Source organism: Parasteatoda tepidariorum, chromosome 3 (assembly GCF_043381705.1).
Source record: "Parasteatoda tepidariorum isolate YZ-2023 chromosome 3, CAS_Ptep_4.0, whole genome shotgun sequence".
NCBI classification, from domain to species: domain Eukaryota; kingdom Metazoa; phylum Arthropoda; class Arachnida; order Araneae; family Theridiidae; genus Parasteatoda; species Parasteatoda tepidariorum.
Window position 1 is genome coordinate 94,402,698 of NC_092206.1, and position 12,443 is coordinate 94,415,140.

The 12,443-nt window shown below is 34.1% G+C and overlaps 1 protein-coding gene across 1 annotated transcript in view; it reads right to left on the reverse strand.

Annotated features, from left to right (window-relative positions):
* Window positions 1-12,443, reverse strand: part of LOC107451743 (integrin beta-PS) — a 51,671-nt gene continuing 39,228 nt past the window's right edge. The window contains exons 18-21 of the mRNA XM_043054866.2: window positions 11,813-11,942; window positions 9,077-9,190; window positions 4,427-4,593; window positions 1-1,311 (exon numbers count right to left, since the gene is read on the reverse strand). Coding sequence (XP_042910800.1) covers window positions 1,219-1,311; window positions 4,427-4,593; window positions 9,077-9,190; window positions 11,813-11,942 — 504 coding nt within the window. The 3' untranslated portion in view covers window positions 1-1,218. The remainder of the gene's footprint in view (window positions 1,312-4,426; window positions 4,594-9,076; window positions 9,191-11,812; window positions 11,943-12,443) is intronic.

Sequence of the window (12,443 nt, forward strand, 5' to 3'; positions counted from 1 at the left end):
ACAGTATCAACATGAGTTTTAATTCTTGAAAGTATTTCTTATATCTAATTTTTAAGAAACAAGAATGACAGAAATTGTAAAACTCTTCTAAAAGATATTTCAGTCGTTTGAAAGAGATGTACAGTTAAAAAATGAAGAAGGCGGCAACAAAAATACAAAGGAGCTTCGTTTTTTTTTCTGTTGATTATTATTATTTTAAAGCAGGCTAATCACTTGTTATTTGCAGTATAAAAAAATTTTCTCAACTCATTTTTTTTAATTTCACTTTTTTGAAGAAAAAAAAATTGTCTTAACAACTGTAAGAATCATCAAGTTATGTAGTTAAAACACGAAAACTTTAATTGTAGCTATATAGCTAGCGAGTGAAAGTCTCAGGTCGAATTTAACACTTACTCTTTGAACCTTACATAAAAGGTGAGATAAAAATTACTTTCACATAATGAACCAGCCGTACAAAAATATAGTCACTTCTAGATAAATCATGAGGTGAGACAGTGATATTTTTGTTTATTTTCTTATTCTCATTTTAGTGTATTTTATACATAAGTGTATTTTAGCATTTAGGGCAAAAGCAGTTTAGTGAGCATTTTACTGTTGCCACCCGTATTTTTCAAGAATCAACAGCAATTTTGATTAGGGTAAAAGAGTAGGAAACCAGTTTCATGAGCATTTACATCCTATAACATCTTGATTGGCAGGCGAAATCACTGGAACTGAACGCCGAGAAAATAGGTGGGGCAACGCACTAATCCAATACCTTCTAGGAGGTATTGACTAATCCCCACAGATTGCTATATTTGTGAGATCAAATTCTCCGTGAGTGACCTAAACTGGATGCGACAGAACAGGCTAAACCTTGTAAATTCACTTCTTACCCGAATCCAGGTGATTATCAAGCCCAAGAGTGATTATGCAGTACTCAATGAAACTTTTTTCAATGTTATTTTTTTAAGTTTAACTATTCTTTGTTCCGTGAACTTACAAATAAATTAATTTCTTCGAAGTTTATGGTAGAGTACTATAATAAGCAAAGCACTATTTTTTTTAGACGTTCTTAAGTAGATTCAGAACAAAGTCTGAGAAATAAATATTGATTTCTAATCAGTAAAAGTCAGCAATCCTTTTCTTTACGCCAAGCTATAAACTTAAAAAAAATGTCAGGCACTGTTTGCTTCTGTATTAAACAAGACACAACAAATCCGATCATTCTGCATCTTTCTAATGAAGTTCTGTTAAATGAAATTGTGCTCCTCCACCGTAGGCTGGATTCTGGTAGGTGGTTTCCACTTCCTTGTACAGTGGATTTGTATGCTGAAATGCAAAGAAATACATAATATTTACATATATATATATATATATATGTGTGTGTTTTTTTTATGGAATGCACAGGTGCAGAATTTTAAATTGTTAACACAATATTTGAGCCAAGTCAACCAGGTGGCCGAGTGGTTAGCGTGTCTGACTGCGGAGCCAACTGTTGCGGGTTCGAATCCCACTCAGGGCATGGGTGTTTCTTTCTCTCTCTGTGTTCTAGGTTCTTTCTTCTGTGTGATTGTGTGAATGTAACTCGCCCTATAAACGGGTTTGTGGTTGTATGACGTGGGCGACGCTACTCCACCGCCGTGGCTTAGCCATAGGTGCTCACTGGGTAACGATAAGAGAGTAGCAATTCTGGCATTTCTGAGGCCAATGGGAAATAGACCCAAATGCCCGACATTAACCAAAAAAAAAACTTTTTTTTGAGCTGAAATAGAATAGGAGACAAAGTGTTCAACTTCTAGCAGAAGAGATATACTGACTATAATTGATCCACATACTAAAAATAGCATAAAAGATAACTAATAGTTGAACCACTCGTACCTGCACCAATCTCAACGATGACATGAAACAGACCAATATCTCCTAAAAAAGAGAAGATCTCAGCACAGTTTAGCATAAACAAGAAATTTGATCCTTTAATAATTCAAACACAATGAAATCTTTCGTGTTAACCACAACTGCGCAGCTTAGTAGCCCGAACGTAGCGACATCTTTCTTATTTTTCCTCCACTGCGCAGTTTATGTTCGTTACGTTGGACTACTAAATCTATCCGTACTGAAGTCTCCTTTCTTCCAGGAGGTGTTGAACAGACCCTGTATGGCTTATAGATAGAGTCCCTTAACCATCAAGTAAATCAAGAGGGGGTATGAGGTCGTGATTTCTTCATTCTATGCAACTCAAAAGCTCAGATATATGTACTCTCATAACTTCTCATTTTATACATAATTTTAGTTATCTATGCAAAGTGATATAATATAATTTATATACCCGGTAGATTAAGATCAATCCAACAAAGCAAGTTTTTGGAAATTTTTTATGCAAACTTTCAACAGAAATAGGCTTTCAATCTTGGTAATAAAGTTGAAAAACTAAATCATATTTATACTATATGTGATTATTTAACAAGCAATGATGCTGCTATGAAAATAAAAAAAAAAAGTAAAGCATTTCCTCAACAGCCCGTAGTGGACCAAGGGGGTCATGGAGGATAATGTGTGACCAACGGCATGATGTGGCACTGCACACTGGCCGTCTTTACTTCACCGACAAGCTGGTACTCATAGATCTGAAGCTGTGTGGGCTTCAACCCGTCAGTGGGGATCGAACCCTAATTCTTCACAATGACAGCCCAATGCCTTAACCACTAAGTCATCGAGGCTCATAGAGATAAAGTGATAGCAAATTAAATATCTTACTTGGTTCCATTTTGCCATTTTAAGTTCCTTTTCAAACTTGGCCAATTCTCGTCTGTCATATACCACCGTTAGGGCTTTCCACAACATTAGTAAGAATAGACCCGTGGCCACGACTCCTCCAACTNTATTTTTTAATTCTGTTAGTTTTTTAATTATTTTATTTTTCAATTCTGTTATTTTTTTAATTATGTTTTAATTACCTAATTCATATAACAGTATTCAGGAATCTATAAATTTATGCTACGTATGGTCGTTGCAGAATAACCTGCACCCAATCTATGTAAATAAAATATATTTTTAAAATTGTGCATTTTCTATTAATTGCATTTATTATTCTTATACTGAAAGAGTATCAAGGTATCTATGACCTCCATAATAAATGAAGTATTTACGGACGTTTATATATATTAAGGAATTGAGTCAATTTTTCACGAAGTTTAAGATCTCATCCCATTGAAAAAAGAGTTATTTAATAAATATTTTTTTACAATAAATGCTTCTAGTAATAAAACAAACGCGATATAGATCATTGAAGAAAAATCCCTTCATTTGTACATTTTTCCCTTCTTGAAATTATTTCACATATTTCTTTTTTCACCAGCGAATTTCCGATTACTTTAAAATTTTAAAAATATCGATTTTTTTCATTTGCAAGAAATTTTTACTTTAAAGCGTGATAACATTTTTGAATACTCCAATTTTCTTTTCTAATAAATAATATGTCTTTGTTAATTTCTAAAAAAAATGTTCATAAAAAAGTTTACATTAATCTTTTATGAAGATTGATTCAACAGAGAAAATCACTAAATTAAAACAGGTTATGTTTTCTTACAATAAAAGTTAAATAGAATTAATTCTTTAAAATAGCGTTCCAATAAAACATGGTATTGAAATGTTACGTTATTTTTTGTGATTGGTCCAATAATAAATTATTTTTATTTCTTCACAAACACAATTCTTGTAAAAAAAATTAAATCTGTAATGTCAAAAAACTAGATCGTTTTATAAAATATAAATTATTGCGCTTAATAAATACAGTTTATTTGTAACGTGATCCTAAGAATAAAAAGGTTATTTTCCTTTTTAATTCTCTACTAAAATGAATTAATAAGTTATTTTTATTCATCATGGCTAGTCGAGGAGGAGAAAAAAAATATCGAATTTCACTGTTTAGGTTAATGCAATTTCGTTCTCCCACCACATTTACGCGTAATCCATCGCCAATTCCACTTGCAATCGCCTAGTTTATAATCTACGGTATGTTTTGTCAATTCGCACCCGGTAGATTAAGATCAATCCAACAACGCAAGTTTTTGGAAATTTTTTTATGCAAACTCTCAACAGAAATAGGCTTTCAATCTTGGGAATAAAGATGAAAAACTAAATCATATTTATACTATATGTGATTATTTAACAAGCAATGATGCTGCTATGAAAATAAAAATAAAAGTAAAGCATTTCCTCAACAGCCCGTTGTGGACCAAGGGGGTCATGGAAGATAATGTGTGACCAACGGCATGATGTGGCAATGTGGTCAGCACTGCACGTCTTTACTTCCCAGACAAGCTGGTACTCATAGATCTGAAGCTGTGTGGGCTGCAACCCGTCAGTGGGGATCGAACCCCAATGCCTTAACCACTAAGTCACAGAGGCTCATAGAGATAAAGTGATAGCAAATTAAATATCTTACTTGGTTCCATTTTGCCATTTTAAGTTCCTTTTCAAACTTGGCCAATTCTCGTCTGTCATATACCACCGTTAGGGCTTTCCACAACATTAGTAAGAATAGACCCGTGGCCACGACTCCTCCAACTACACCAGAAACAATGGCAACGATGGCCACTGGGACTGGACACTCTGGAAAAATTAAATAAATAAGCATACTTTCAGCTGTTACAAAAAATAAATAGTTTTATGAGTTTTCTCAAAACACTTATATATTTTCGATTCTTTCCCTGTGTCCTGGAAGTCATTTAAATACCCATTCTATTTCATTGCTTAGGAAAGAACTATCACGTAATCAAATAATCAGAATAAAAAATTATCTTTTTACCATCGTACCTTTGGGGAAAACAATGCTTTCAATACTCACCATAAGTTTTGTAAGCACGACGGAGTGATTAAAATTTATTGAAAGGATCGCGTATAAACTATTGTGACCACATTTTCGAGAAAATCAGAACTTCCGAAATGTACTCCGAAACATTAATGTAAATTTTGTGCCAAATTCTCACAGATTTGGAAAGCTTTCATTTGCTAATAAATAAACTTTTCCAGCAAACTGCTGCAATAGATTTAGTAAATATAATATGTTTAAATTTAATGCCGTATAAAGTCGCTAGAAAAGTTTATGGAGAACGAGTTTTTAAGAGATTTTTTAATTGTTGTTGTCTTTTGCAACTGGTCAATACTAACAAGCCTATTTTAAGGCAGAGGGGTGTGCATCTTTTGGTTTTCCAGTGGAGCCATCTAAGGCCAAGAATTCGAATTCTTCCACACAAATACGTCACAGTCCGTTTTACAAGGGGAACACATTCCCACACGATCCATCCGCCGATCATAATATTGATCTGAACCAGAAAATGATCAATCTACAATTCAGTAACCTTCGAGGTATTAATTTGTCATGGGAACTTGGAGGATTTTGTGACTCCGACAGATTTAACGTTCACCAGTTATCATTTAGTACACAGGGAGTCTTCAGCCGGCGGGGATCGAACTCACGATCTTTTGGGCATGGGACCAACGCCCTATCAGGCAAGCTACCCAGGCCAAAGTTTTTGGTTGTACTATAGATTATTTTTAAAGAGTAGTTAGTACTAATTAATTTTACAACCGTCGTTGAACAGCCGACCCAAATTTTAGGTTTACGACTACGAATATTCAACTCCGTTGCCTTATAATTTTGAGATAATTTTGAACCCAATCCAAAAGACAAGGGAACTCTTGGATCAAAAATTTTTAGAAATTTGCCTTCGTGGAGGACTTTTTGAAGGAACTAACCCGCATTTGCGTTACATGGAAAGGAAGACCACGAGAACCTCCCACGGCTAGCCTGACGGCAAGGGGATCCTAACCCATGATCCGTCTATCCCTCAGGATATTTCACGTCAGCACTGTGTTCGGTGCAAGCCGGATGCGGAATTCTTATAGACCAGCCATCGCCGGAATCGAACCCCGATACACTTCATTGGAAGGATAACGCTCTATCCCCTGAGCCATCGCGACTCAGTACTAACTAATTAGCATATCTTAAGTTAGCTCTTCAAACCACGAAATTCATGATATTCTTTGAAAACGGTGAATAACTTTTGATGCTTAGCTCATACACTATACAGGGGGGGTTAATTTTAAAGGACAGTTTAGATTAGGAAAAAAAAGGATATATGATACTAATGGAAATTTCACGTTTCCTTTTGAAACAAAATAGTGATGGATGGTTTGCGTGCTGACCGAATTTCATAGTTATTTTATTTATCTGAATCGAAGAAAAAATTACTTATATTTTCCAGAATAAAAAGAAAAATCCAATCAAACTTTGATCGAAGTTTGATTTGATTGATGTTTGACACGATACCAACAGCATCCTTTCACGTTGAAGCTCCGAATTTCTTAATGAACCTTAGTTATTACAATATAATATAATATAATATAATATAATATAATATAATATAATATAAACTCATGTTTGTGAAAATTGCAACACCAAGAAGGATTTACGCGTGTGAGCGGAAATTTTCAGGAAATGCAAAGTAGAGCATGATATGCAAATGATTAGAATTTCAGACCCGTAGCGCATGCGTATGATGAGCAGCGCCCTCAGAACGGCGGATGGATCCGAATAAATAGACGGCTGTAGCTAAGCGAGTATGGTTATCGGTGGTTATCTACTAGTGGTAAAAGTTAGCTTAGTCATTACTTATGCCTATTCGGCGAAAGAGAGCGAGATTTCAACAACTTACGGAGTTTTAAACGGGGGAGATTCATCGGCTTTCGTGAAGCTGGATTATCTTATCGTGCAGTAGCCGCTCGTGTGCAGCGTAACAGCAGCTCAGTGATGCGTGTTAGAAATCAGTGGTCGGACAACTCGGAAATCCGGGAGTGGACCCCGAAATGTCAAGCCAGCTCGCGATGATAGACACCTGTTCGGCGTTGCGCTAACGGGCCGTACGGCTCCCTCTAGACAACTGGCAGCACGGTGGTCAATAGGTACAGGTGTTTCATTGTGTGCTTTATCAATTCGTAGACGCTTGCTGCAGCGTGAACTGCGTGCAAGGACTCCTTTATGCAGGATACCCCTCACGCTAAACCTCCGCCGCATGCGGCTGCAATGGGCCAACCAGCATAGGGACTGGCTTGCTGATTGGCAGCGTGTCGTGTTTTCTGACGAATCTCGCTTCAATTTGTGGTACCATGATGGCCATATTCGTGTTACACGCTATGGCGGTGAACGCCATCTTCCGGAGTGCGTTATCGAACGCCACAGTGGACGGACACCCGGAGTTACGGTCTGGGGTGCCATAGCATATCACGGACGATCTCAATTGCTACGAATTGTGGGTAATCTGAACAGCAACCGGTACATCAGTGAAGTTCTACAGCCCCAAGCTGTTCCCTTCCTTCAAGCCTTGCCAGGTGCTGTATTTCAACAGGACAATGCCCGCCCTCATATTGCTAGGACTGTTCAATCATTCCTTGCATCGCGACAGGTACAACTTCTACCTTGGCCGGCGTATTCCCCCGATATGTCGCCGATTGAACATGTGTGGGATTTCGTTGGTCGGCGTCTCGCTCGTAATCCTCGTCCTGTTGCTTCTACAGACGAACTTTGGGTACGCATACAAACAGTATGGAATTCTCTCCCTCAGACAGGCATTCAAAGTTTGCTTAACTCCATACCACGTCGTGTAGCAGCACTTATTGTGGAGCGTGGTGGCTACACAGAATACTGATTTCGATCTCTTGTTATTGTTTGTTAGCTTTGAAAGTTCAATCATTTATTTGTACTACTACTACTCAACTGTGTATTATATTTCATTCAATTATGACGATTCCTTCATGGTGTTGCAATTTTCACAAACAGGAGTTTAGTAAAGATTATAAATTCAAAATTTAAAATGGTGCTTTGTATTTTGCTTCATTGCGATTGTAAAATAATATTGACTGTAATCTTGTCTCACGAATATCATCTCCGTGAAAAAGCAGAAAATTTAAGAGCTAACCGAATTTTTTGTAATTTTGAAACTATCTCAATTCGTCCCAATGTTTGATCCAAAATGCACACTGTTTTCTGAATTGGGTTTAATATTACAAAGCTAAAGTATTAAAAATCGACAGTCCCTCGTATGATATAGATCGGGTTTTCGAACCCGGCGATAAAATAAAATAAATCACGAAACGATTGGAGTTATAGTACATCTCTTTTCAAGCATAATTTTTGAGACGGACAAACAATTTCTTTTTCTATTTTTGATGTGGGACAAAAGTAAAATATTTCTTTTAAATGTCTTTTCTAGTTTCTTATTTTCTATTGTTGATAAAATTCTTTTACCTCGAATAATCGAATTTTCTTTCTAGATGAAATATGCTCAGGTTTTATTTTTCAAATAAAAAAAAAATTACCCAACTACAAAATTAAAAAGAAAAAAAATGGCTACCATTTGCTTACGTCACAAGCCAACCTCCAAGCAGAAATTTCTCAAAAGAGAAAAAGGAGATGTTTACTTAAAAATTAACGAGAAAAGCACTTAGCAGGAACTCAACAATGGACAACTAGTCAAATTTTCCTTTTGTGACGTAGTTAACTGTTAACCGATCATTAAGCCGAAAAATAAAGCGTTCTCATAAAGTTCTCTTTTTTACTCTGATTATAACAAAAACCGTTTCTGAAACGTCAGAAGATGTTTTCTCTTTCTCAAACACACACAAAGCAGAGCTTGTTACGGTTCAACCTCTTTCGGAAAACACCTTACTAAAGAGGCAAACATAAACACTGAAACCGAAACAGTTAAGAGTCTTCGACTTGTTCACGTTGTGTATTGCAATATGTTTAGTTTTAATCATCAAGAAAGAAAAATCTCCCTATTTTTGAGCTGTGTCTATTTTCTTAAGCTGCGTTTATTTTCTTACACACGTTTTTTGAGCTGCGTCTTTTTTCTTAGACACGTTTTTTGAGCTGTGTCTATTTTTTTAGACACGCTTTTTGATCTGTGTCTATTTTCTTAGACATGTTTTTTGAGCTGTGTCTATTTTTTAAACAGGCTTTGTGAGCTGTGTGGAGAATAAAAACCTCACCGAAGAATTGTATCAAAGTTTTCTATTTTAACTGAGATTCACTAACCTTTTTTCATCTGAACCCAGACAAGTAATTGCTTTTCTTCATCAAATTTATATTTGAAGGAGAATACACAACGCTCTTCATCTTCGAATGTACACTTTTTCTCCTTTTCTCGAACTAATTAGAAATTAAAAAAAAAAAGATTTACACATAAAATTCAATTTGCAGTCTCTTCAGTACACAATGTGTTAAAAGTATTCGTACAAAAGTATTATTATATTTAATAATATTCGAAAATTTTGAAATTTAAGGAATATAGTTTTTGCATAATTTTAAAGAATGTAATTTTACATAGCAAAATACAAAATTTGTCCGACATCAGCCGAATAGTTCTTGAAAAATTGAATTTTAAAGAAGTCGTATTTTTAAAATTCGAATTCTTAGGGAATATTCGATCGCTTTCACTTAGATTTTGCATTTTGTCATATTAATTTACTTTCTTTAAGATGATGTAAAAAATTGTGTACCTTACAATTCAAACTTTTTTCAACTATTATTTAATAAAATGATAAAAAATTATTCATATTTTTGAAAAAAGCTATTTTTTGCATGAAACTTTCTTTGGATAAACGAATTTTATAATTGTACGCAACAATTTTTCATCTAGTTTAAGAAAGTTTTCGGGGTATAGTGAAATACGTAAAAGGTAAAATTTATAATAAAGGGTCCAAACTTTGAATTGCTCTCTTGACCAAACCATTGGGACCATATTTCAGTTACCCCCTTATTTTTTGAGAGTCAAAAATTTGAATCCGTCGAAACAAATTATACGTTTATTCAGAGAAAGTACGCTTTTGTATCTGATTTCGTAACTTAAAACATCGTCTGCACTAATTAATCAGCATATTTGAGATCACGCCCTAGAACCATTAAGATTGAGTTCTAAAACTTGGAAATCCGGTCATAAGATCAAAAATTATTCAGGGTGGTCCGTTTATTATTTTGCGCACTGCACAGTGTGCAAAATAAAATACTAAACACCTTAATAACTTTTGTTTATGCGATAATTAATATTTCACGGGATTGACCTTAAATATGCTAATTAATTAGTGCAGGCGATGTTTTAAGTTACGAAATTAGACCAAAAAAAACCTTTTCTTAACAATTATTAATTTTTTGTCTGTGGAATCGAACTCTTGACCCCCAAAATATGCGAGGTGCAGCAATCTGGAAATTATAAAATTCATAATTTAGTCAGAAGAACGGGCGAATTTTTAGGTTTTATAATGTTTACTTCAATATCTCTGGAACTATTTAGGAGAATAAAGAAAAAAATTTGAAGCATTTTTTAAATTTTTTTTCTAAGATTCCCTGCAAAAATAGTTTTATTTTTATTTAATGTTACCTGAAATAACGTTAATCAGAATAGTTTTATGGTAAACTATATAAAATTTAACGCATTTTTAAACTATTTATTTTAGATGACAAAACCCAGAAAATTTTTTCAGATGAACGAAATCATCTGAAAAAAATTTAGAAAAGTAAAATTGAGAGATTGCAATTTCTTTAAAATTTTATTTTTCACTAGCAATTAGGCTGGTTTTGTTCAAATATTATATTTTGTTACTAAAAATTTAAATAATATTTTTTTTTAAGTAAAAATCTGTACTTAACATCTAGAAAATGTTCTATCATTAAATTAAATAAAAAAAAAATAGGTAATTATAAAAAAGGTTTTTAACGAGGAATTATTTTTGGATAAACTAGTTTTAATACTAGAATGTAAAAGTTTTTAATTCGCTTAATGGTAAAATGTCCATGGTAAAGTTAACATTAAGAGAACACTATACTGTGGGGAAAATATTTAATTGCAAATTCTCTTTCAACTAGTTTAATGTTTGTTTAAAGTAAGTTCCGACAAAAATAGAAATAAACTATAAAGCTTCAAATTCTTAAAGTATGTTTTCAAAATATCAAAAAGCAAACTAATTATCGAAGAATAAGTTCACTCTACTCTCATTTGTAGTTCACCTAAACTCACTTTTCTCCAAACGTTAAATTTTAAATAGCTGTTATAAAAACTAAACTCAGTGGCACGACAGCCCATAGGGGGCCAAGGCCTTCTATGCCCATTTCAGTTTTCCTGACCTTGGGCTCTGGGGTGCAGGAGCAGATGTTCCGGCTAGGTGGTCTGCCAAAAGCGGAACCCCCGGTGTTTAGTTCTCAAGCATGCTTGGTACTCATTGATAGACCCGTTGAAGGGATGAACAGCTGAGTCAACCTTGCCCGGCTCGAGGATCGAACTCAGAACCTGTGGCGCGGAAGCGCGAAGCGCTACCACTCAGCCACCGGGCGTCAAATAACAATTATAGTTGAAAGAAAATTTGTCATGTAGCATGTCTCCCGCCTGTATAGCGACTTCTTAGTTCAGTCAATCAGGAATAACAGTCCGAAATTAGAGAACTATTAGAAATTATTGAACCTCCATTATGAAAGCCAAGAATTCAAATCCATCGAAACTTCTTTTACATAAAACACGTTTTTCTGCCTGATTTCGTAACTTATTGTTTACATGTCTAAGGTTAATCTTATTCTTTGAGCTGTTAATTTTGCATTAAGTGAGAAAAAATCTTATCATTAGATTAAAAGTTATGTAATCATTCAGTTTTTTTATTTATTATTTTACGCACTGGACATTATTTTGTGAGTTATTGAATACGATAAATCGAATGCATTCAAGTGTTTCTTTTTTATCGTTTTCTTAATTAAAATTAAAAATGTTTAAATGAAATAAAATACCTTCAATAGATTTGACAGGTAATAATTGAGTGACTGATCCACATATGCTGCAGTTATATTTCAATCCTTTCTGTTCCTCCATAAAACATTCGACACATTCCTTCAACTCATCGCACATTCCTGGACAAGTCTATCGATAATAAAATAAAATAAAAATTACCTATACCATGCATTTCTAAACCATAACGAAAGAAAACAGTCATGAGTTAATATTACATACATTTATCTGGTTTTTTAGCGTTCAATTAGGACAATTTTGTTTTTCTAAGAATTTTCAATAAGTTTTAAACATTTTTCTACATTTATTTATTTAAAAACTATCTCTCGGACAAAAGCCATGTATCAATATTAATTCGTGAAGCAATAGCTCAGAGATAGTTAGTTATTAATTACTACGCAAGTCACTTCTGATAAAATACCCCGATTAGTATGAGTTGCCTTCTTGAAGCAAACAAGAGTTCCATGACTTTCAGTTTTCTTAATGTTTTTTTCCGCATCACATTTAGTTTATAACACCGTTACATTTGCAAATACAAAGTTTTTATTATAAATTTAGTAACTTTCTGATGTTGTATTAACAATTTTATAAAATAATATATATATATATATCTATCAATCTATATATATATAT